At 37.3% G+C, this 26,968-nt stretch overlaps 2 protein-coding genes across 2 annotated transcripts; one reads left to right on the top strand and one right to left on the bottom strand.

The window, feature by feature from the left end:
- The first annotated feature begins 433 nt into the window (after positions 1 to 433).
- Positions 434 to 9,063, top strand: dph5 (diphthamide biosynthesis 5). The gene is made up of 7 exons (XM_079592907.1): positions 434 to 837; positions 1,660 to 1,784; positions 2,790 to 2,898; positions 4,993 to 5,113; positions 6,517 to 6,556; positions 7,572 to 7,675; positions 7,852 to 9,063. The coding sequence occupies exons 1-7, from the start codon at positions 703 to 705 to the stop codon at positions 8,082 to 8,084; spliced, it is 867 nt and encodes a 288-aa protein (XP_079449033.1). The 5' UTR covers positions 434 to 702; the 3' UTR covers positions 8,085 to 9,063.
- A 272-nt stretch (positions 9,064 to 9,335) lies between these two features.
- On the bottom strand, positions 9,336 to 25,663 carry slc30a7 (solute carrier family 30 member 7). Its single transcript, XM_079592906.1, has 11 exons — positions 25,266 to 25,663; positions 24,656 to 24,757; positions 23,022 to 23,135; positions 22,778 to 22,865; positions 22,551 to 22,680; positions 22,307 to 22,459; positions 20,766 to 20,816; positions 17,228 to 17,363; positions 11,122 to 11,212; positions 10,621 to 10,770; positions 9,336 to 10,521 (listed from the first exon to the last, which is right to left on the bottom strand). Exons 1-11 carry the CDS (start codon positions 25,343 to 25,345, stop codon positions 10,474 to 10,476), a joined length of 1,143 nt encoding a protein of 380 aa, XP_079449032.1. The 5' UTR covers positions 25,346 to 25,663; the 3' UTR covers positions 9,336 to 10,473.
- Positions 25,664 to 26,968: the final 1,305 nt, after the last annotated feature.

Below are 26,968 nucleotides of genomic sequence, written 5' to 3'. Positions count from 1 at the left end.
CACCTAGAATTTATTCTAAATTAATGTTTTGTGAGCTGTGTGGCAATTATAGGTCACACAAAGAAACACATGTGCTAAAATAATAAAAATGCAAGTAAAACAGGCATTTCAATTTAGTTGGGTTACCTGCTAAGTAAAAACTACACTAATATTAATGCTGATATTTGTTTATATAAACCTCTCTATTATATAATATATTTTAATATAGCCTATATGCATAGATATAAATAGGTTTTTAATAAAGTATAAAATATATTATAATACAATAGTAAAATAGGTGTATATGAACATATATTAAAATTTTATATTTATTATTTTAACTTTAAAATATCTTAATGGCAATTATTGACTGTGCACCACATCCTAAACACAATAAATGTGTTTTTAAAAAATGAACGTCTAGTTCACTCCAGCTTATTTTGTTTCCATGGTTACAACGCGCGACATTGTCGTGAAGTACTCTATGCTTTACGGTAGGGGTTGTTGTCAGTTGCTCCATGTGGCACCATGTGAGTGCTGCTGAATAACAGTGAAACTCTGTGTATTCTTCAAGCTTTCCAGTGTCTGATTAAAGATCGCAGAACAGTATATTGACAGACAAACTCAGTTGCCTTCTCTAAAGCGCTTCTAAATGTGTTATTTTGTGATTTAGCCTTTTAGCGACAGGTAACGGTGAAATCTACCGTGTTCTCTGATCTAGAGATGTTTTATTTCATCGGTCTCGGGCTGGGGGATGCTAAAGACATCACTGTCAAAGGTTTAGAGATCATCCGACAGTGTAGTCGCGTTTATTTGGAGGCTTACACGTCCATACTGACCGTCGGGAAGGAAGCTTTGGTATGTGGATCATTAAACATATCATTAGGTCTGAATCTTGACGGTTGACAGCTCGATATATATATATCTCGATGAAGACTATGATTGCATTTTGAAATATTGCTGTAATTTGAGACCTAAGATGGAGAGATAGTACTCACGTGCCAGCAATATGCAGGTTGATGACAAATTATGCTTGGAATGATCTAAAAAAAAAGAAAAACATGTTTTAACTAACGTTAGTTTAAAACACACAAGCCATGAAACGTGATGGCATGTGTTCATTACTCTTTCAAATATTTCTAAAAAGGTTTGTTCCATATTCTACTAAAAATATATATTTATTGATTCAAAAATAAGAATTAAGTAAAACGTTTGAATCATGAACATTAAGAATATATTTCTTGGTTACTCAGTTTGACCTGAACTAGCCTGAAGTATTTTGTAAGCAGTGATAATATAAGGTTATGCAACCGTACTTAACCCAATATTTCATTTTTATTATAATTTATTTTATTTGATAAAAAAACACTGACATTCCATGTTTAATATTTTGAGAATCTACTCTACCAGTCAGATTTTTTCCCCCATTGCTTTCATGGTTTGTTTCAACTATCCAATAAGAAATTCAATTACATTTATTTTCATTATTATTATTTTTTAATCATATCAATTATACTTACACATATAATGTTATTAAATTATTATATTTGTCTGCAAAATTAATATCAAACATTTAAGCCTAAAGTGCAACCATTTAAAAGTGCAACACTGATATGAAAACCCACATATGTAACATCTGAAATATTAATATATATCTGTTGCCGTTGCTTTCTGTCTCAGGAGCAGTATTATGGGCGCGAGTTGCTGCTGGCAGACAGAGATATGGTAGAACAACAGGCGGATGAGATCCTGAAGGGAGCAGATGTCAGTGATGTGGCGTTCCTGGTGGTTGGTGATCCTTTTGGGTAAGACCAACGAACAACTACCAAACCGACAATAACCAGTCTCTGCTGTTAAAGACATAGATCCATGTGTACAACTGCAAACTTGAACTGAACTAAAACATCCGGTCAGACTGTTGATGAGGATTTACCCCTAACAATATAGTTGGCAACTTTCATTTGAGGTTTCTGTGCATATTTGTCATATGATGTTTTGAGTCACTCTGACGTTGCCATCACTTAAACCACAATCCCACAAGTGCAATGACTTAACTGGAAATTTTAAATTCAGATGTTGCACAGGCTTTTATTGGAAAGCTTTGTCACAAGCCTATCCAATTCATATTTCATCATAAAATGAAAAAAAAGAAATGACATGAGAAATTGGAGGAAATGTTCAGACTTACTTAATTTTGATCCTGATAATGCCCAATCAAGTGCACTTAAAAACATGCACGCCTTAAAATAAATTTTCCTTTCAACCAAAAGTATAAAAAAACATCAGAATACACTTCAGCCTAATTGTAGATAAATAATGTAAATGTTTCCTATTATTCTGAATATTTGAACCACAGAGTGGTTGAGCACCAATGCTCTGGGCTGCAGTGTTATCGGTCTTACGATAAGTGGGATGTGGACGCCTGAGGTCTGGGTACTTTGGGAACTCTCCAGAAGAGATGAGCTAATTACGCCGCACTTTCCCGTCTCTATCGTTTCTAGTCACGGTTGCGAAGTGTTTGGCTCCAGCGTTTTTCCACCCAAACCACCAAAACCCACAAAGCTGGGAGGAGGGATTGGGGTCTGACTCCTCATTTTCCTGCACTTAAGAACGTGTGGGTTTAATAAAATGTAATGATACATTCAAGATCGAAAAGGATAAGTGTTTGTGGCGCTATTTGGATTACTTCCAAATTGTAAACCGCACAACACAGTAGTAAGTAAAGATGTTGACAAGTAGCCAATCTGTGGTTGGCGCGAACTTTGGATTAATGTACGCAAAAAAAAAGAAGAATTTTTGCTTCTCTCCAGGGCCACAACTCACAGCGACCTGGTTCTGCGAGCGCTGAATGCTGGGATACAGTATCGCGTTATCCACAACGCCTCCATCATGAACGCGGTGGGCTGCTGTGGATTGCAGGTACATTTACCGCTGTTTGGCGAATTTTCGCAGGCAAAATCCAGTCATTTTAATAGGAATCTACGAATTGTGAATTTCGTGTCAATGCGAGATACTGGTCATGCAAATGAGCTGCGCTGACCAACAAAAAGCTGCTTGGTTTGAAATTGACGCCTTTGTCAGTTGTGCTTCATACAACGCTACACAAAAGTTTGCCGAAATGTCGCTAATGTGACCGCACCTTAATGCAAAGCTTCCCCGTGGTGTCATTGTCAACATATACTTTCCGGAGAACGTACTTTTCTATTGCGCGTCATTCGTGCCCAGTCTCTCGTGAAAATGATCAAACGGCATTACGGCCTTTGTGCTGTAGGCGTCCCAGCGGAGTCTATCAACGAAGCCTGGTGGCCATCAATAACAGCCCCCTGTATTGACCTGTCAGGGCAGCTTTGTGTACCAAGAGGCCCCAGATGCCGCCCTAAGCTCACGATGGGCATTTTCAGTTGATCTGAGATCAGTGGTGCCATTTCTAAAGGATATTATTTAGGTAGGAAAAGCAGGTCCTAAATCATCTACCGCAGCTGCCGCTCTCAGCCACAGAGGGATTTGGTAGGTTAACACACGCATGCGATTACTGTTTTGGATGCAGATTAAAATGCGCTAATTTGACTCAATCAACAAAAAGGGATGCCAGAAAAAAGCATGACATTCCCCAACCCGTGTGTGTAACTATCAGTTACCCAAAAAGCAAATTATTGTATTAGAAGGATTAGTTTGGTTCTACTTCCCCATGACTAGGTAGTGGATTCTGAATGACGGCCTTAAGTCATAACGAAGTGGAAGTAGCGACAGATCTTTTCCTCTGTAAGGCGGATCTGAATGCGAGCTTGCAGTCGATTGTAAGAAAGGGGCGTAGTTTAACCAGGCAAAATGATTGGAGGAGTCCAGCATACATCACTAGAGTGAAGCCTGCCGTTTCAACGTATCATTGTGACATTTTGATTACGAATTGCGAGGTCAAAACAAAATTTTAATAATGAAACATTATTTCATACTGAATTCATATGGATATTTCACATGTAACTTCAGTCCTCATTTCATTCCAAACCTGATTGACTTCCTTTTGCTGAACACAAACAATATTTTGAAGAATGTTTCAAACTGTCCATACAATTAGAGTCAATGGGGTCTAATGTTGTTGTTTTGGACCCCATTGAGTTTCAATTGACTTCATTGACTTTCATTGACTATCAGCATGCTAAAACCTACTGAGCCCCACACATAACATGTGACAAAAAAAGATGTAGTGGGCATGAATTAAGAGTTTGTTCACATTATTTTGTGGCCATGTTTTCTTAAATAATTCCCTCGTTTTATTTATATTGTTCGACAAACATGTTAATTAATTCCCTTGTTTAGTTTAATTAAGTCCACATTGTACTAAATTGTTCCCACGTTTTAATTTAACTACACCATTTCCACAATTTAACTAAAACGAGGGAATGAATTTATAAGTTGGGAACAAATTCCTGATTTTTGGTTACGACAAAAATATATATTTTCCCCAACATATGATGTGCGGCACCTCGTAAAAACTCTCTCCAATGAAGTTGCGACTAAACTTCATCCCTTTAAATCATCGCTACTGAATTTATTAGAGCTAAGCTAAAATAAATGCATCTAGGTCACTAGTCTATCTAAACTAACCGACTAGGTTGATGACTTCATCCCTACCTATGTGTTGCGTCCAGTGTTACTTTAGAACATCAAGTTAAACAAATTGAAAATGAGAAATATTGGTAACTAGCTGAATTAAAAGTTGTTGTTTTTTAAATAATTAGTTTTTATTCAGGTAACAATTTTTTTAATGGTTTTAGTTTCAACTGGTTGGGTCATATCGGACTAATATGTGCTTTACAAGGTCTGTAGAACGTAAAGTAACCGTAATGACACTTTGTTGTGTCAGCTGTGCGGCACTCTAGTGTTTACAATGATGTCATGCTTACTGAATAACAGGAAGCACCTTGTCGCTGAAAATGGTCTACATTAACACCCTGAAACATAGATGCTGTGCGAGTAAATTAAATCCGAATGTGATTGCGTTTTCCTCCTTAGCTCTACAACTTTGGTGAGACGGTGTCCATTGTGTTTTGGACGGACACGTGGAGACCTGAGAGCTTCTATGATAAGATCAAGAAGAACAGGGATATGGGTCTGCACACGCTGTGTCTGCTGGGTAAGCACTTCCTTCAAGTCTCTGTGAACGGGATGTTATATTTAGATAGAAAGTTATATGATGTCGTACAATTGGCATGCTGTCCGTCTGTCCCGTAGCTCACATGTCCCTAAGCAATTATCCAACCATGCATGTTTGTTGCATCTTTAATAGTCACTGTAGCAATGAATTTGTCAACCAGATGCGACGACCCCCGTATTTTGACGTCCCGTCAAATAGGCTTTTCCCTTCAGGGGGCACATTAAACTTGGACCCGTTGCAAATGCTTTGGTACCCCCAAGGCAGATGGTAGGAAATAATTTACGTTTAAATCTGTGTGCCGTAGAGATTTCCAGCCAACTCTCAATAAACCCCCAAAAGTACCAGTGGGATTTCCCAGTGGAAGGCGTCTTTGGTAATGAATGTTGGTAAAATCGAAGTCTACGGATTGGTGGTTCTGTGTCATTGGCTCGTGGGGCAAGAGGAGGAGGGGTGGGTGTCCCCAGGTGCTTCCCAGCTGAGGAGTCGGAAGAGCGAGGACCAAAATGAGCAAGAGAGGGATCAGTTTTATTAACCTCATTATTCAAAAGCAAACAGAGGGAGGCGGGGATCGGACACCCCCCCTTTCCACCCTTGGCCGCAAGTGCGCTTATCTAACACAATAACCTGCAGACACAACAAAAGCACACACACAGACAAAACACAAAGACTATACGCTGCACCCATTCATCATAATGTTGCTAACAAGGCATGGGCTATTAATCAAGCTGGTAAATATTGGTCAATTTATTTGCTGATGTTTCTTAATTAAATTCAAAATAAGATTTGGAAATCTAAAAAAATCTAGGCAAATACAGTGTCTACTCCCAACATAGTCAGATCATTCTGTTTAAAAATGTGGCATGTTGCACCGCATCTACAGCCACTTTAGTTGATTTTCCCCCCAAATATAATTTCTTAATAATGATTTTTATGTACATTTTCTGGTACCTAGCTTACTAATTTAAATCTTCTTTTTCAAAGTTGGAAGGTAAAAACGCTTTGCCGTTCTAAAATGCATTCAAGAGAAAGTAGCAAACAAAGAAATTGTCCTATTTTACTGTAGCCGAGGTCTAGCCTTGAACGTTCAGCTGATTGCTGTTATTCATGAACATTTTGAGGTTAACATCGATGTTTTCGGTGTAGACACGGTGTGAGAACATGACTGGTCATGATTTGTACATTTGTCTTTGCTTTGTTCTCAATGTGGGCCTCTCTCAGGTGCAGTCTGAAAATGTACTTAACTCCAGACTGCGTGGGGTTAACAGCCCCAGATGGAGGGGCGACCAACTATTTATGATGTGACAGTAACATCCAGAGAGGCATAGTTTATAAAACCCAAGCTTATTGTATCGTACGGCACTTACAACTCCCCTATTTCGCAGATATCAAAGTCAAAGAGCAGTCCATGGAGAATTTAATGAGGTAAGACTCTCACTTTCTGATTTTCTGTGGGGATGAGGGGGTTCTGCTGATTTATATCAAGTCTGTGGTGCTTTTCCGGGAGGGTCGATTTGTGGTTTGCACTTTTGCAGCAGACATTGAGTTAACATCCATGCGAGTTGCTGGGGGGCAGACTGGTTGAGCTGGAAAAAAATAACAACAGTAAAAACTGTGGCAGCTTGTTTGACTTGGACGCATGATATGTTATCATGGACCTTCCCTGGGCTGCCTCCAGAACTGCCACATTATAATTTTCCCATCTGAAGCCTTCAGAAATATGTTTTATCGGCAATAGGGAACTTCATCCTCTGCTTTCAAACTTCAACCCGAAATCTTTCCGAAAAACCTTCACTGGTGTTGAACTTGAGTTATTTCTCCTCATAGAAGATGACTGTTAACTCCTTGCTCTCTCCTTGGTGTCCTATAATTATCTCCCCCCATGGTTGCGCACTTTGTGTAATTTTATATCCAATCCACATAAACCCCAAATGGGTTTTAGTGTTCCACTATGTACGCTATAAGGAGACGAGCATTAGGCCTGGTGCGTGTTCACTGTTCAAGGCTGGAAAGTGTGCTAATGTCTCCCAGATTTATTGGCACTGTTGTACCATTACTCGGAAATGGAATAACCATATGCTGCATGATTTTGGTCACAGTCAGATGCTTGTCCGGTGAGGTTGATGCCCTTCACTGCAGGGAGGGGGAAACGGCCCCAAAGAGAAATTCAAAGCATGTTTCCAACTTCTTCAAGTTGACTGATTTCATCAAGGATGGATGGCTAATGCACCTTAAGTAAAGCATGCAAAGTATTTTACTTCAAAGCTCAGATGTAAATTGCATTAATGGGCACCTTCTTGCTCAGTGTTCTGGGACCAGCTGCAACTTCAAGTTACCTGCGCATTAACAGCTCAGATCTAATTTCAAGACTGTCAGGGATTGAGACAAATTAATCGAAGACACCAGACACTTAAAGTTTACAAGTCCACTTTGTTTCCAGGGGTCGAAAGATTTACGAGCCTCCCAGGTACATGACTGTCGCTCAGGCAGCTGAGCAACTCCTGGAGATTCTACAGAACAGACGGGATCGTGGCGAGGAACTGGGTAAGAAACTCTTGCAAACCTTTCTGAATTGCATGAAAACATAAATGAACTCTGTGGTTGAACCATCTGGACGTCTGGCCAGCTTGAGATACTGGCAAGCATTGACGGAAAATTGAATTAGATTTGATTGAAAGCTGTTTTCATAGGTTTATCCTATGTTCTTTCTTTCAATGCAGCAATGACTGAAGACACAGTGTGTGTTGGTCTGGCTCGGGTCGGAGCCGAGGACCAGGGCATCCGTTCCGGGACGCTGCGTGAGTTGGCCTCCTGTGACCTGGGAGGACCACTGCACTCAATGATCATCAGTGGACACCTTCACCCTCTGGAGGTGGACATGCTGAAACTCTTCAGCGGTCCCGAGGGATTGAAGACCTTGAAGATGACTGATAGTTCCACATACGTTTCCTGATATCCAAGAAGCTTGTGGTCCTGAAGGGAAAGGTTCCTTTCCCAGGACAAGTGGACAGAAGTTGGTCCACATGAGAGGCCAGAGCTGCTGGAGGGTCAGAAGAATTCCAGATCAAATGTGACCACTTTTAAGCACTGGTCGGGCCAGAGTTGCAGAAGATTTAGATTGGGAAAGGGATGGTTATTTTGATGTGGCAGTCATGTTCATGCTGTCAAAAAAATAGATTATGGAATTATAATAGAGGAAATGGAAAAGGTTATTGTGGACCAACTGCATCTGGGTTACATTAGTGCCTATGAAATTGAGCTTTCTTCAAAATTGGCATCATGTTTCTGTACCAAGAGCCTTTCTTAATGGAACTTTCTCAGTAAGAATGTAAATAAGATAAAAGTGAATTCTGAGATTCTTTTGAGCATGTACCCACCCATGTCATAATGGATGAAGATCGATTTTCATACAATAAAGACACTCATTTCGTTGCCACTGATTACATCAACGCTCAACATGTGGTTTGACTGTTTTCATCTACTTCTGTGGTTTTGTTTGTGATCTCTCATTTCATTTCTGTCAGCATGAATTGCATAGAAATTGAGCCAAGCAATTGTCAAACAATCGTTTGCCTCTTTCTGGTTTGTTTGATATAAAGTTAAATTCATAAAACATTTACTGTTTCAAATGAAGGTTATGTACCTTTCGGCACACCTTTAAGGAAAAAAACTAGGGGTAAAAAAAGTGGTGTTCTTGTTTTTATGTGATGGGCTTAACTGTTTAAAGAAAAGTTTTCTAACCACCAAATATTCTTCAGATATATTTGATTGATTTGAAGAACTTGCATCACCATGGTGTAGGCCTGTTTTGTAGTCTTTTTATAATCTTTCAGAACAGTTTTATATTTCCAGTTAACATTATTTTAAGAACTGGTTAAAACTGGTTCTGTGGTAACACACTCAAGAATATCCTGTGTGTTTCTCAAAGCAGCATGGTTTATTCTTACAAAGGAGAAGTAAAATTTCTTTGTCTTTATACCCTTACAGTGGTAGGGTTGAAAAAACTGCATTCAACCCATCTGTAAACAATATTGTGGTTCATGAATATTTTACCTAACATTAAAGCAATTATTATATATAGAGAGAGATATAATCTAATACGTTGGTGCAATTTGAATAGCTTGGTAAACGTAAGGTTTAACAATTGGTTTGACACTATTAATGTAATATTGTCCTGAAACTCAAAACACATAATTGGACCATTCAAAAGTAACCAAACATTTTCATATGTCCTTTCTTCAACCTATTGCAGAACAGTATAATTTTTTGTTTTGCTTAGATTTATAATTACAGCTGAAATCACAAGGTAAAAGGTTTATTTATATTGAGAAAATCACTGAAGGAAATCAAGCCATTTTAAACTGGAAAAGGTCTGTGTCCAGACAGGACTAACCAATCTTGATGAACTGTTTCCACCTATTACTTGAAAGGAAATAAACAGTAATAGCCTCTGACATTTTACTGCAAATATGTTGAAGTTGGCTTCTGATGCTTGTACCTTCTATGCATAAAAAAAAAAGCGATATAGGAGTTTAACAATTTCCATTCAAGTCATTCATCAGATTTGTTTGAAAACAGCTGCTTCCTTGTCGTTCTGTTGAAATTAGGTTTTAGAAACTTGTTCATACAAACTTTACACCATGCATTAAACAGCAAAGCCAAATGCAAAGGAATGTTTTAATTGTAGACAACTCAAATTCATAAAGATCCAGTTTTCATCGCATTCATGTTGACCATCAAACACGGTCCAAGCGATTGTCCATGATCGTTTTTATAAAAGGCACTTAAGAAATGCAGGCAAATCTGTTTATGTTTACATAATGGAATTAGCAAACAAATTCTGCACCTCTTTACAACTGTGCAACTGAAACACAAAGCAGGCGATGTACAAAAAGAGTCAATGAATCACATACTGCAATTTTTTTTTTTTTTTTTTTACAAATGTCCACTGAACTCCACATTCATACCACAAATAATTAAAACCCCATTCTGATCATGGAAAAGGGCGACAATTATGAGGAAAGGAAAAAGTTTGGTGGGATCATAAAAGTAAAAAGCAATGGGGAACTTCAAAAAACAAACTTCAAATGACCAAGAGGGTGCAAAAATGTTGCAAGTTCTTTCTTCCCTCCAAAACATCAGATTGTTGTAGCTGGTCAGTTGTCGTTTTCTGGCAAGAGTGGAGTCAGACTGCTGGACTGCACCAGCTCCATCTTGATCCAAGATGGAGGTGGAGCGACAGAAACCCAAAGAGATGGGTTGAGGTGGAGAACTTCCCCACAGCAGCACAGAAGGTCTTTGGTCCCAGGACTCCCAAAGATCAGGAGAAATTTGGCCGACTCCTACATGGCAGCAACCTCAATCTGAACATACAGTTGTCTGACGCCAACCTGCGCACAGGGCGGAAAAGATCATATAATGGAAACTTTGAAATGACCTTTAATGAGCGAGATGACTTTGTTAAAGCCGTATTTTCCACCAGTCCCCACCTGTGTGAAAATGTTGTGCGTTTGGCTGAGAAGCCATCTAGAATCTGCATCGGGCGCCACGAGGAGTTTGAGTGTACCAATGTAGACGTCTGTGCAAAGCGTCCAGAAGTGAGGTTCTTGAAGGTTATAGACCCCCTGAAGCTGCTGGACCTGCAAAGAACATTAATGTTAGCAAGTGCAACCTCCGTTTTTTTTTTTTTGCAATCTTGCAACGGGACAAATTGAGGAGGTTCTGGCGGTCATTAAGGTATTCAGGCCACATTTGTTGGTTATCTGGAAATGTTTAAGGACAACCTGGCATCGCCATTTTGCAGCGGGATAAAGTTTAAAGATCAGACCCTCAATAAGGTATCACGTTCCTGAATCTTCACATTGCTACTTGGTTAGCTAGTTAATTTTTGGGACAACTTCCCTACAATCCCAGTTGATATCCCAGATTATCCTAAAACTCTCTCTAACAAAGTAGCCAAATATGAAGAACAGGACATGGAAACGACTCACCCTTTGGTAGCATTCAGGAAGGGCATGGTCCAGAGAAGGAGGCGTCCGTTGCATCAAGATCCCTATGGACTCCCTGAGCAGAGGAACCACACTGTGTGAAAGAGGAAAGTGAGAAATGAGTCGCCGTTCTATCAGAAATGAACTCAATGGGGCGCCAAGTACAAGGCAAACTCTGGCAACAGGAAGGGACGCCACACATAAAGACGTCATTGGGTATGATTTGGTTTGTGATTTTACAGCTTGACACATCTTGTTATAAAACTGGGGAGAGGAAATTCTGTCATAATCCTAATGAAAAGAGTTCTTGTTTGTCTTGATTTTTTCAGAGCATGCTAAACATGGTCCAACATAAACTTGCCCATCTTATAGTTGGGGTGGAGTAGCAGAGAGTTGTGCTGATGTCATTCCAACAGCTGTAGTGCGCGTGAGCCGGCAAGCAACCCTGAGCACACTAGGATAGACATCCAAACCCATTCATTCTGCAGAAGAATCACTTGGCAGAAACGGTTGACTGGTTAGGAAAGGACTAAGACTATTTCTCTCCTAACCAGTCAGCCGTTTCTGCCCCATCAAAGTTAGGTCTTGGCTAGGCCAGCATCTTATAAAGTCATCAGTCCTCTTTCAAACCTTCAAGGCCTGACCACTGCTCCATCTGGGAACCATTAGAGGGTTCCTTGGTTTGGACTCCTTTACCGGTCCCTAATCTACTCTATCACCCCCACGTTCTCCTGAACTCCTCCCTGAAACCCCAGCCTCAGTTTGGGACACGCCAAAGTGGAGAAGCTGATCGTTGTCTCTTTTAGACCTTCACCAAACTGAAGCGCAAATGTGGCAATCAACAAAGAAGCATTTCACAACATTTGACCTTCTTAAAAAATGTAGTCAAAAACAGCAACAATGTCTGCCTTAAAGGGATAGTTCACCCAAAGATGAAAATTCTGTCAGTAATTACTCACCCTCATGTTGTTCCAACCCCGTAAGACTTTCGTTCATCTTCGTAACACAAATTAAGATATAAATTATATCTGAGAGCTGTCTCACTCCTCCATAGGCCTCCTCCATAGTGCGTCTGGGTTGTACGTCAGCACGTACAACCCAGAAGCGCTGCGCTGTTATACTAAGTGAACTCATTTAGAGGCCCACACTGAAGAAAATGAATAGTTGAATTAAGTTGTTATTTTTGCGCACAAAAAGTATTCTCGTGGCTCGATAAACTTAAGGTTGAGCCACTGAAGTCACTTGGACTATTCTAAACATTTTCTTTACAATGGGCCGGCAAGTTTCGATCCCATAGAAGCCTATGGAGGAGTGAGACAGCTCTCAGATTTAATCAAAAATGTCTTACGGGGTTGGAACTACTGAGTGAGTAATTACTGGCAGAATTTTCCTTTTTGGGTGAACTAACCCTTTAAAAATATTTTGCCCCAACATTGTTTTGATAAATTATTACAAACTGCAATCATATTACTCACAAGGCTTCGATTTCACAATAGTCATGTCTTGCTACAGAATTTCACTGCCCTACTTAGAGAGCACAGATGAGTAATATTAGCACTGCGCTCCAGACCAATCTATAGCTTTACTGACTACTCGGCACTCTTTGTGGTCAAGTAACATTAGGTAATGCGTTAAATGCACTTGTTAAATTGCAACGCATGCAAACATTTTTGTTAATACTTCACTTAAAATGACTGTGGTGTACCAAGCAACTGAACAAACTTGTAATCTATATAAAAGCCATATAGGAACATGACACCAGAGCCTGATTGGTCGGTCTCGTGCTTCTTTGGATCTATCAGCCTGAGTACACCTGCAAAGTGAAAAAATACCGCATATATATATAATGATTATTTTAATATATTATAAACGCAATTTTATGTACTACTATTCCATGTAGACTCTTAATTAAAATTAGGTTATAAAAGCTGCATTTAGAAATAAATAAAGAATTAAGAATAAAATTCAGTTTAAAATAGTGTTATATGGAGTATAGCATGTCACATCACAGAACATGCCAACTTCCTGAAGGATTTTCTATTGTCTGTTACCTATGCCACTGCAACATATGACCATATGTTTCCATCGACATGTACTGTGACAAGTTATCATAAAACTGGCCACTGTGCATTCCTCTCAGTAACTGGTCTGTTTGTCCTTCTTTTAGAAAATAAAATGAAAACAGGAAAGTACTGGATGAGAGTACCTCAGACCTCTGACATCATACTATTGTTCCACACCTTCCTGTTCATTGAAACAGAGGCACTCACCGTTCACTGGTGCCTGCTCGCTAACCTGTCCGAAAAAACCCGTAATGCAGTTACATTAGTGACTCAGCCAGCCAAAATACAATTACGTGCGAGTGTCAAGGGTAAGCTGGCCAGTGGCATAGACAACATGTCACCACCAAGGTCAGGGTGACTATCAGGATAAATTATTTCCGCACGGACGAACGTAATCACCTATGAACTTTTTGAAAACCAGCTTGGGAGTCACAGTAAAACACAAGCACTTCTAACTAAACCGCACAGAAATTATTGGTTATCACGCCCAGACAACCTGAGTCCCTAATTGGAGCGCAGAAGCATTTATGACACCAGAACCACCGCAGGAATGATGTGACCTTAGTGAAGTCTGCGTCTGAATCAGCACAGTGGGAATTAGAGCAGGTACTTTTAACTTGAGATTTATATGGACAAGGAAACAAACTTTTCCATTTCTAGGCCAAGAAGTTCTTGGGATTCTACCACAAAAAGCGTATGGTGCTTTACTGCTAGGAACCTACTGCACTCAAGTTATGGTAAAACGTATGTCTGGATTCGAGGGCATATTTTTGTAGTATGAGTGTCTACAGACATTTGAACATCTGACCAGCTCCGCCAATACTTTGCTATAAATTATTACTAATACTAAAACTTTTTCTCTTGCCACAAAGCTGATTGTAAAAAGGAGTACAATCTGAATATACAATACAACTTAAGTAAACCTGGATGAATCGTCTGTCAATGTCTCATTTCACCTAAAAAATTAACACTGTACAAAAAGAAAAAAAAAAGTTATATTTTATTTTTAAAATACAAAAAAAAAAATCATATTTAGAGTATACTACTATTTAAAAAAAAATATATATATATAGCTAAATAAGTCATTAGATATTAAATAATATATTAGATGGATTAATTTTTAGATAATATTATCTAGCCTAATAAATATATACTGTATGCATATTTAAATAATTATTGCAGAACATTTCTTTATTAAATTATATATAAATCATGCATTTTATTTTTTTAGGTATTTTAATGAAATGTTACGCAAAAATAATCAAATAATTGTTTTTAAATATTAACTCGTAAGTTCTAGCTCTTATAGAGCATATGAAATTAAAATGAAATCAAGTTAACAGTGAACGTTATTTTAATATGCAGAGCTGAGCTAAAATAAAGGGAATGATGTTACATGTATATGTGGCTTGTTCCCCACCAATTAAACACCATGAATTAGAATTCGGTACAGTGTAAAGTAGATAGTTATGCAGCCAGCACAGTGCTAAAGCACACTATGTGAAGAAATACAGTAAATCAAAGAATAACAGTAACATGAAACAAAAGCAGCTTTGGAGAGACAAACGAATCCATCCTCAAAGGCCCAGCTTAGTACACCCAGAACAAATGTTAATTACTGTTAACATTCTTTACGCACCCATTACTTGGGCTTTAGGCTGCGACCCAAAGCGATTCGTGGTCTTTGGAATACTTTGGTAATGGGGGACTGCTGTAGGTCACAGCAGCAGGACTCCTCCACTCCCTCTTACTAATCACAGGGTACCAAGACAGCTCCCCAGATATCCCCCTAAAGCAAGGCTACCGCACCCAGAGCGGCCTTAGCTAAACATGCCCCGATTCGCGTACAGCGGGGGGTCTTTTGCGGAGGGTCCCGCGCACATGGGTCACGCCTCAGGTGCGCCTGATGAAGGAGAAGTCATTCACCCTAGTGAAAGGTCAAACATCTGAATGTGAGCAAGATGGCTGGATGATCAAAATAAGGCACTCTACTGAGAATATCAATCTCACAATGTGGGGTGCATGGGAAAAACGCCGTCCAAACAAAGCAGAGTCCATCTTAACGATCAAACGGAGAACCACAGACATTCCACGCGGCCAATTATGGTTTATCTCTCTCAAGACCCGAACAATAAATGATTCTGCTGCGCCAGACGTACACAGACATGAAGTTCAAACGCATAAGAGAGTCTAGAGTTGCAGATGAACTCGTGCTTTGGTCATTTTGAACATCTTTCATACTGGTATCATGTGTTTAATAAATCTATACACGTAACAGGCAGGTTTCCACAAACACATTAAGCCTAGTTCTGGATAATGCATCACTTTTCTTGGGCTGTTTTCCGAATAGCTTACTAGAATACTACTATTTCTGCAGTATATAGCATGCAAATTTCACAAGTACCCTTGACCTTCTACATTTGGCAAAATGGTTGTTTTATCCCACAACTTTAAGTGGAACACAACATATAATACTTTTTTTAAAAGTCAATGGGGTACAAAATTTGTTTTGGTCCCCACTGACATTCATTATATGGATGAAAACAGGCATACTACAGTATCCCACAATGCAATGTGTTTGACATGGCCTTCCCATCAGAAGTTATTACTTCCTCAATTTAACTTCTTTTAACTCATTCTTTGACCAATTTTACATAAAATGGAATTAAAAATACAAAAAGTTTTCATTTGGGTCATGTGATTTAGAATGTTGTTTGGAATGCTTATTCCATAATGAAGCAATTTGAAATACTGTTCCATGTAATATTTTCAAAGAGTAGCAGACTGTATGCAGCATTTTTTTATTTATCAAAAGCGTCAGAAGAGCTGGAGATACTTCTTACCAATCCCCCCAAAACGTTATACTGCCCAGTATGCTAGTATTCAATTGTGAACACAGCCAGGACTTTTTCTTAATCTGAGGTCTGAGAAAACCAATACAGGTTTAGTCATATCAAAATCGGTTAGCGTCAAAAGACAATGTCTACATATGGACCACAGGAAGGAGACGTCTAGCGCTTCATGAGATGGAGTCTAAGCTCTGTTCTAGTTTGCAACCATTTTAATTATGTGCTCTGGACATAAAGGGCTTTCCATTTCCATGCGATACCTTTGTGCGTGTGCCATACCAGATCCGCCTCCAGATTGCACCTGAATGGGACCGAGACGTCGTCACGCAGGTGCAATGTGGGAAAGCGTCCATACTCTCAGCCTTACTCTTAATTCTCAGTATTTGCCACTCTGCAATTGCATGGAAATCTCAAGAACGGAGGGGGGAAAAAATGTCTAAGCTGGGGTCTCTGACATAAACCTCCCCTCTTTGAGAAACAAAGAGAAGGAAAAATCCATCTTAAAAGATGCCTTTGTTGCAGTAACATTCACAGATCGCCACCACATTCCAGAGAGGGAGAAGAAAAGCCTCAAACACGGACGAGAGCGAGGAAGAGGGGGGTTGGAGAGACGAGATGAATATGCGGGAAAGACTTGAGCATTTTGCAAAAAGGGGCCGCGTTCTCCGTCGGAACGGTGGTATTTCACTGAAGCACAGTAACCACAGGCCATCTGCGATTTAAACATGGGGCACACACACAGCAGCTCCTGCTCAAATTTACACAGCCTTTACACACAAGCCTATTCATCACCATAAAACTATCTGATGCTTTTTCCAAGATTATGCAGGAGGAATGGTAGATTTGGTAAGTTTAAAAAGCGAACAAAGGCATAAGAATGCTAGACAAGCTTGCATTTTTCCATGTTTTTTGAAAAATGCCACATGAGAGACTCCAGTCCTGGGTTTTCTGGCTTTGCCACATGTTGAGAAAGTGCTCTGGGCTCCACCCTCCGAGCGTGTATCCTGTAATTCACCCGGCTGGAGTGCCAACGGCTCTACAGGGCTCTTGGTAAAGGGCACTGTGAAGTGGCTTTTGTATGATCTGTGTTGGGTGCTGTTGAGGGTTTCTGGGTGGGGTTGAGGGTGGAGGATGTCTTGAGCAGACTCGAGAGAGGTCACTGCTCATAATAGCGTGGGCCAAGGTGTGCGTACTCACCTCACTCCTATGAGAAGTGCGATGAGCATGGAGCAGATGGGGTCTGCGATCATCAGGTCGTATTTCTGCATTAGGATGGCTGATATGATAACTCCGACACTGCCCAATGTGTCCGCAACAATGTGAAGAAAAACTCCTGCAATGAAGAACATTTTGGATAAAGCGTCTGCTAAACAAATAAATGTAAATGTTAGTTGTTCCAAAACCTAAAAAAATACACATTACCATTCAAAATTTGGGGTTGTTAAGATGTTTTTGAAAGAAGTCTCTTATCCTCACCAAGGCTGCATTTATTTGATTAAAAATACAGTAAAAACAGCAATAATGTAAAATATTGTTTCAATTTACAATAACTGTTTTCTAATTTGGTACATTTTGAAATATCATTTATTCCTGTGATGCAAAGCTGAATTTTCAGCATCATTACTCCAGTCTTCAGTCACATGATCCTTTAGAAATCATTCCAATATGCTGATTTTGAAACATGCTGATAAGAAACATTTCTTATAATTATTATCAATGTTGATCATCTGCTTTATTCTTGTGGGGAAAAAAGTCAGGATTCTTTAATCTCCAGGTATGGTGAAGGCTATGTGATGATGTGGGGATATTTTAATTCCAAAGACCAAGGGAACTTTATCAGGATGCATAGTATCCTGGATCCATGAAGTAACTGGCCTTTAAAAATAAAAATCTGCCTGCCTCTATGGGAATTTAACATAGGGGTGTCCAAACTTATGCACTCTGTATTTTAAGGAAGAACATTTATTTATTTACGATACATTATTCATTCACAAAGAAAATTGGTGTCCTTAAAGGTTGGATTTTTCCTATTTTTTTAAATTAAGGCATTAAGTTCAATTTCCAAAAGATGATTTTTTATTCCTCTTTTTAGTCAACTTTAGCATGGGTGTCTAAACTTATGCATAGCACTGTATATATATAAATCTTTTGTAGCATTATGAATGTCTTTACTGCCACTTTTGATGAATTTAATGCATCCTTGCTGAATAAAGGTGAATTTCTTTACATATATATATATATATATATATATATATATATATATATATATATATATATATATATATATATATATATATATATATTTATATTTACTATGGATGCACAGATATGAACACCAATAGCTGATAATTCTTTATATTTCAAAGCCGATAACAGATATATATTGGCCGATAAATCAAAAACGAAATCCAAATGTTCTTATCGGGCCACTAACATAATTTTTTTTAATATGGGCCGATACAGATATGGTGGCCAATATGTTGTGCATCCCTAATACTGACCTCAAACTTTTGAATGGTAGTGTATATAAATGTCTAAAATATATACATAAATGCTTAAAATATATTTTATGATATCTCAAATTAGTATAAATATATGTAATATTAATATTATAACTAAATATTTAATATATATAACAAATTATATTAAAAATAATATAAAAAATAACTCCAGTGCATGTAGTTATCAACATGAAAGGTCCTGGTTTTCACTTCAAAATCACTAATATTGAGTAAATATTGAGTCTGAGATGAGGTAACATTTGCTAGCACCCATATTCAACATAACAACTGTGGACAGAACTTGCTGTCTGGGATACCATGTCTAGTGGCAACCCTCAAACTGATGATGTCATTTCACAAACAGGTAATTCGAGAACATCCTAGAATGAATAGCCAACCTGTAAAGACTGTCCTCCCTGACAAAGTCTCCAGAATATATCAAAACACACAATACTACGCTAAAACCTTGAAGTGAGTTAAACTCAAAGGTCGGTACTGGCTTGTCCTGTCTTGACACTGGAGAATAGTTGTGGACTGTGGTGTGATGGCACGCCATGAGACAGTCCACTAAGTCCGTTCCCCAGAATGAGATGACATACTTGCGGTTACTCTCGGTTTTGCAGAAAGCATGACCGCAGTATTGGAGCAAACTCTCTAATAAGTGAAGACCCCGTCCAAATGTGGTCAAAGCAAATACCAGAAAAATAACAAGAATGCTGGAGCTCACCGCGTCCTTATAAACACGCTGTGTTGAGAATAGAATACTAGCTTACTATTTACCAGATTATATGCAGTAAATACTGCCAACAATTAAGTAGACAAATGAAAAAGAAAATGACCTGAAAGTATTTATTTAGGTGTATATATTAAAAATAATATTCACTACTATATTATTAATTTAAAAAAATGTGTTTAAATATTACATAAAAACACTTCTAAAACACTTGATAAAACATATCACTCTTTTTATTATTATAAATATGTAAATGTCCTTAATAATAATATATATTTTTGTAAAATAATAATAGTAATAATACCGTTTTAATTTATTAATAATAATAATAATGGAATTAAAATATATATATAATATATATATATATATATTGTCAAATTACTTTTTTATTCTTAAAACTTTTTTTATTATTATTATTATTAATGAAAACATTTGTCTTTTATAAAATAATATCAATAACTAATATTTTCATCTCATAATGATACTAATACTACTACTACTAATAATAATAATGGAATTAATATATTTCATTATATTTGTCCCAAATAATACTAATATAATTAAGTATTTATATATATATATATTTTTTTTAAATAGTTATAATATTGAAATACAATATAATAACGATGATAATTGTGTGAAATGTTCAACCATTCGCATTGGATTTTGTGGCACAGTAGTCTGTGCAGTGCATTATACTGCACATTTTGGCAAATACAGTAGGCCTACATCTAAGTATTCTACGCATTGAGAAAATTAGCATACTAAGCTCTGTGTAAAAAGTAGTAGAACACTAGTATGCTATTCCAAACAGCCAAAATAGACATGACGAGCTTCAGGATGGAAGGTTGGTACAAACTACTTGCAATTCATCACAGTGAGTGAAGAAGAGGATCCTCGGCTGGGATGGAGGCAGCGTAACCTTTTGCACTGTCACCTCCTCTCCTCCCCTCCCCCTTCTCTACGGTCCTCCCTTCTGTGCCCCGTTCTTTCTCCCTCGAGCAGGCCTCCCAAAGGATCCATTCTCTCTCTGTGTGTGCCAGGGTGAAGGGGACAAACTACTTTCTCTGCTCTGCTCTTTCCCACACAAGCTCGGACAAAGGGATTTAAAGCGACAGTGTACCGCACTCGCTCTAGTGTCAGTGTTAACCAGGTTAGAGTCCAAGTCAAAGGTTAGAGGTTGGGATGGTCAGAGGTGTCACTTCGTCACACATAAAAGTCCATCATCCAGTCACATCTGACGTAGACCACTCATTTCAAGTGTTTTCCTTGTTTAAATGAAGATGCATAATTGTCGGAATTGTTATGACTACAGAACCTCATCTACTAAGAATTCAAAATATTGACCGTCTATAAAAGAGGAAAAAGCTGTCTAGAACTGATAGATGTGGCTGTAAATATTTTCATGTCTGGTACCTTGCTTAAAGCATGATGAATATCGCTAAACAAGAGATCTCTAGCGCCATCTGGAGGTGGCTAAATATAAATAAATAAAACATACCTTGTAATATCTGCTTGCTGGCGCCTTTCCCCGGTGTGTGTGATGGGTCATCTGAGGACACAGACAGATTAGAAATTAATCGTGCTATACCCAGACACCATCACGATGTATCAAAACAGCTTCTAAAATTGACACAGCATGAGGACACCAAATAACACATTTGAGGCATTATAACAGTACTGGCTCGTAATTAGGGGTGTGCGATATCACGGTTTTTGATCGTGGACGATTAAAATGTCTCCACAATCTGCTTTTGAAGAAATATCGTAGTATTGTGCATTCTATCAGGAACGGGACACTGCAGTTCAGTATTTGCATGTGCTTTAAAGCCTTGCTGGTTAAACATGTCATTCACGTGCTGATGCGCTGTCCTAACGTGCGCTTTTCTGAGCGCATACACCCGACGCGCGCGCACATGCAATAAAAGCCTGTCTAACAGCGTCTGTTTACTGGACCAAGTTATCTTTCGAGTCTTATTGCGCGCTAACACTGTCAAATACACACAAAGTTTACATAAACAAAGTTGGTTATGTCTAAAGTGAAAGCAAACAGAGAAAATTGAGAGAAAATCTGCTTGTCAAATGTCTGTATATTAGACGCGTTGCGTGCTGGTCTTAAAGCGACAGTAGCCTAATAGTAAACATACTTTTGCTTGTCCTTAAACGGATAGTTCACCCAAAAATAAAAATTCTGTCATTATTTACTCACTCTAATGTTGTTCTAAACCTGTATTAATTTCTTTCTTGTGCTGAACACAAAAGAAGATATTTTGAAGAATGTGGCTAACCAAACAGTTGCTGGTGCCCATTGACTTCCATAGTAGGGAAAAAATATAGCCTACTATGGAAGTCACTATTAACTGTTTGGCTACCCACATTCTTCCAAATAACTTTTATTTTCAACAGAAGAAAGAAACTTATTCAGGTTTAAAACAACTTAAGAGAGTAAATGATGACAATTGACATTTTTGGGAGAACTATCCCTTTAATGTTAATAAAACAACAAAACACAAAGAGGAAATCACTCACTGCTCTTGACTGAGAACTGTAATAGTAGCTTTAATAAGAATCATTGTATAATTTACACAGTGATGTCTATGTGGTGTTTTATTTTTATATTTGTTCATTTAATTACTTTCTTCAATGCTACTGTTAAATACACCTACTGTAGCTGAAAAAACAAAGCACTGTTTATTTCAATAGTATATTAAGTTGTGTATGTGTAATGTGTATCTTTAATAACAAAGAAAATAATGACAAAGATTTTTATCTTTGCCACTTTGGCCTAAATGTCTGCCACTCTTTTTATTTTATATTTTGTTACCTATAAGGCGTTGTATTTTAAAATAGGGACATTAGTTTGTCTGTAATGCTCAGTCACTTGCTAAATAGTAAAACCAACATGAAAAAGAATCGTGATAAAATCGTGAATTGTGATTTTCCTGAAAAAAATCGTGATATGATATTTTTGCCATATCGCCCACCCCTACTCATAATAAATGTATATAACACACAAATCAGTGAGGTAACTTGAGGTCTTACCGTGGCAGTGGGGATCGTCATGTGAATGGCCATGTCCTCCGTGTGAATGCCCATGATCATGTCCCTGTTTGGACTCGTGACTGTGGCCGTGCTCTCCATGACTGTGTCCATGTCCCACATTCCCATTAAATAGAGAATGACTGTGGCCATGACCTGAACATTTTAAACAAGAGGACACATCTATGAAGAAGCACGTGTGTGAACGACTCGGACCGGTTTCACCTAATAGTTACAAGATGCTTACCTTCACCATCGTGTGAATGTCCGTGGCCTCCATGCTGAAAAACGAATATTCCTACAAGATTCACCAACAGCCCTGCTATAGACACCGGGAGCAAGCGATCATGGTGCACATCAGGGGGTTCCAGCGCCCTCTGGTGAGAAGACGAGATGGCAACATTCATAAACAGATTTTAGTGGATCAGTGTCACTTGGCAAGTGAATCAACTGTAATCTTATAATCGCACGTACCTCTACTCCTTCTGAGAAGATGAAGAAGGCGGTAAAGATGAGGAAAAGGCCGTTCACGAAGCCCGCGAGAACTTCTGCTCTGACATACCTACAAAAATAATCAAACGGGGCTTGCATAAGAATGCAGAGATGCAACCAAAGACAGGCGTTTCCTGTCAACACCACGCAAGCAGAAGTGGATATATCCTTGTGTCATTGGTTCTCTGGCAGAAAAGTTGTTTTAAGTCGTGAAGTGGTCTCTCACCCGTATGAGAAGGAGTCGTTGGACCTCCACCGTGAGATGACTGACGCTGCAAGGCCTGCCAGGAGAGCCGTGCAGTCGAAGAACATGTGAAAGGAATCGGATATCAAACCTAAACTGAGAATCAAAGCAACACAAAAAGGGAAGTGTTTAATAATCATGAAATCTGAGAACTGCATCCCATTCCCACCCCATATTGAGGTCAGAGTCACGTAAGGCCTATTGTTAGACATTATTCACGCTTTCATTTAAAGACAAAGATATGTTCATACTGACAGAGATTTGGGTGTCAAGTATTGTTGGTTGCAACTGCAAGTGGGTCAAACTGTGCAAAATTAAATAGATAATTTCAGTGAATAATTTTTTTTATAAAAAAAGAGAATATTATAACTTATCTATACTCCTATTAATGTTTATAATTGTTTTTAAATGCAATGAAATAGTTAATAATAATTCAGTTTATCATAATTATCAAATGACAGATAGTCTATTCAATTATTTTAATAAACAATAATAAAAATGAAAATAATAATAATAATAATCCTTATTAAAATAATAATTACAAGAATGATTCAGGCTTTGCTGCAAGCACTCCCATTCATATAATATATTTTCAAATGACAGTGTATTAAATCAATTATAATAATTAATATTTTTACATAAAATTAATATAATAATAAATAATAAGTCTTTACTCTCTGCACTTCTATTTGTAGGATTGTGTCATTCATTTGCATAATTGTATCAGTGTATAAAATACTATAAACAACAACTAAATAAAAATAATTATTGTTATTGATTATAAAACATTTATGAGCTTGAATAATGTGCATAATATTATCAGTGTATAAATGAATTAGTTATAATTATTATATGTTATTACATTTTATAATTGTAATATAATTGTTGTTATTAGTATCATCCATATAGTATTGCTAATAATAATGATTATTATTATTACTACAATAATTAAATTTTTGTTATTATTCATCAATAATAAATAAATAAATAAATGTCATGAATAAATTATCAGTGTACAATAATAATAAAACATATACATAAAACAATAAACAAATGAAAATAAAAAACGTCTTCTAACTTTGTCACTGCAAATTGATGTCAGTGTGCACAACCTAATAATAATCAATCGGAAATATTAATTAAAAACAATATAAAACTCGAAGTCTAAACAATTTTACAGCCTCAAAGAAAGTGCATGTATGGTGTACAAACGGCAAAATACACTTAATATGCATGCAAATGGTTAATGTCACTTTCCCCATATTTGGTATATTTTGAATATTACAGCTGTTTCTCAAAACCAAGCCAGATCTGCTTCACTAAAAAGCATTCTTGGGCATTAAAGGCATTGTTAAACACTCACACACACCTATATGCTCACATATGCTGTCTAGATAAAACACCTCAATAGGTTTTGAGCTGCATCCTGTATTTTATTAAATTCAATCAGCCATCAGTCTCACTTCAAAGGTAACTATGACAACAGATCATGGGAGAAACTCCATTCAAAACATTCCTAACAGAGGTAAGGGCCCAAAACAAAAGCACACTAGCTCATCCCACATTAGACATACGTGGCATATTCTAGTGTTTGGCCCCCTACTGTTAACGGTTACCTGTTACTCCATATGCCGTAACTCAGCTCCACGAACGCGAAGGACAGGTTCAAACACAGGAAGAAAAACAGATTCCGAGAGGTTTTATCGGCAAGAATTGATCTGGGGAAGAAAACAAAGACAAAAATAGAGAGGGAGGTTTAAGACTGATTCATTTATAAAAGTGGACTGACCAGACAGACTGGCTGCAATCCCACAGCTAACAAATACACGACTGAAGTTTATTCAAATGAAATGCTCTGGGGAAATGACATGGGATCCTAATACACTCTTAATAGACGTGTTTTGTTGTGGAATATATCTTAACGAATTTAATAAAGTAAATTGATAGAAATTATACATTTTGTTCAATGTTAACTTCGCTTTGCTAACATCTGTCTGGCTGAACGATAACCTGAAGCTGTCTAACGTTACTTCCTTGTCATTAACTTGTCAGGATGTATTTATTCTCTCTATTATATTTTGTAAAGGAATTAGTCTAAATTATGTTTTATAGACACATTTTTAATACAGTTTCGCGAGCTAACTAGCATGCTAACTGCCTTAGCCACACAAAACCGACAGCTGTGAGTGAAACTCAATGAATTATTCTACATTTAAGCGTCGTTACCTGAACCAGCCCGATAACTTGACGACCAAGTTGAATTTGGCAGGCTTGTACTCGTCATCTTTGATGGATAACGGGAGCATGTTTCAGCGAAGCGTCTCCGGTTAGCCGTTGAGCTGCACTGCGGCTTCACGAGCGTCTGGACGCAACACAGCGGAAAGTCATCGCGCCGACGTCGCGTGCGTCATGCCACTGACCCGGTGTAACTTGTATTGAACAAACCCCACAGATTATATTAATTGTAATGTTTGTGTTATGTCTTGTAAATGAATGAATGAATGTATGAATTCATTCATTCATTCATTCAGAATCATTCGTTCATCTTTGATTATCTGAGCCATGTTAGAAATATTCCAAAAAATGTAGCCTACTCAGAAGTGATGTTGAGTTTTTATTTATGTGTTTATTTATGTTAGAAATATCCTTCTGATAATATAGGCCAATGAATAGGAATACTGCCCTTCTAACAATAATAAATTATAATTTAATTACACAGATGGAGTATTTATTTAGTACCAGCCAGTTTTTAAAAATTCAGAAATAAAATTGTTAGAAATCAAACTAAATTTCAGAATAAAATTATTTTGTATTTTTATATTAATGCTAAAAACATACTGAATTTTTTATAAGAATTGGACATTCATAAATTATTATTCATAAAATACATATGCAGAGCATATCTAATCAAATCATTATTTATTTATTAATTAAATATCCTTCTAACATTCTAACAATATATTAAATATTACCCTTCTAACAATATCATCAATTATTTAATTTTTTTTCATGAAAAGTTGAGTAATTTATTTAACGTTTAATAAATTTTGATCAATTTACCCATTTTTTTTTATCAATTTTTAAAACTTTGAGATATAGGCTACCCATAATATTTTTTTCTCTTAATATTATGAATAGAAAATAAATTAATATTTTATACAAATTATTATACAGTTAAGGTTGCATACTGTATAATTGAGAGAGAGGTTGTGTGAATTTAAATTAATAAATTCATTTCGTAATATTGTGAAACAGTGAAAGACTGAAAACTGTCAACATCAACTGCTGAAGGTCGTGTCTATAGTTTAATCGAAAAAAAAGAGAGAGAAAAAAAATATATTTTGCCTATATATATATACATAAAATGTTTTCCAGTTAACATTTATCAGAGATAATATTCAAACAGACAGAACGGAATATTAATTTATGATAACTTATGTTATAGTCAGCTCAGCTCTGCTGGAGTGTTTCTGTTCATGGCAGAGTATTGATAATGCATTTTTACAGCACAAAACCGCCAGGTGTCACTCTTTCATCATAAAGTTAGGCACACGATTTTAGTAGAAACTTTGGTCAAAGTTCTTTTCTACACCCCACCCCCCATTAATAAACAGACAACATTAATCTTAATCAGACGGAAGACAAGCATCATAGCATAAAATAAAGAAAATATAAATAAATAAGTAAATAAATAAAAAATACATTAAAGTAATTAATAAATAAAGAGAGAAAAAACTATGGGTTCTCAGCAAGTTTAAGATCCTCTATCAAAGTAAATAAGATTAAGGCACTCTTTTTCTTCATTAATTTTAACGATAAGAATGACACAGTAAAAAAAGGTCAAAGTTTGGAAGCAATAAGTTTGGAAGCATAAACATACCAAATATTATAAATTTCCCTCTGTTAATACAGGTAAATCTTCACATTTA

Source organism: Phoxinus phoxinus (assembly GCF_949152265.1).
Source record: "Phoxinus phoxinus genome assembly, chromosome: 20".
Lineage (NCBI taxonomy): Eukaryota > Metazoa > Chordata > Actinopteri > Cypriniformes > Leuciscidae > Phoxinus > Phoxinus phoxinus.
The sequence above is the reverse complement of the archived record's forward strand: the minus strand, read 5'-3'. Positions and strand labels throughout refer to the sequence as shown.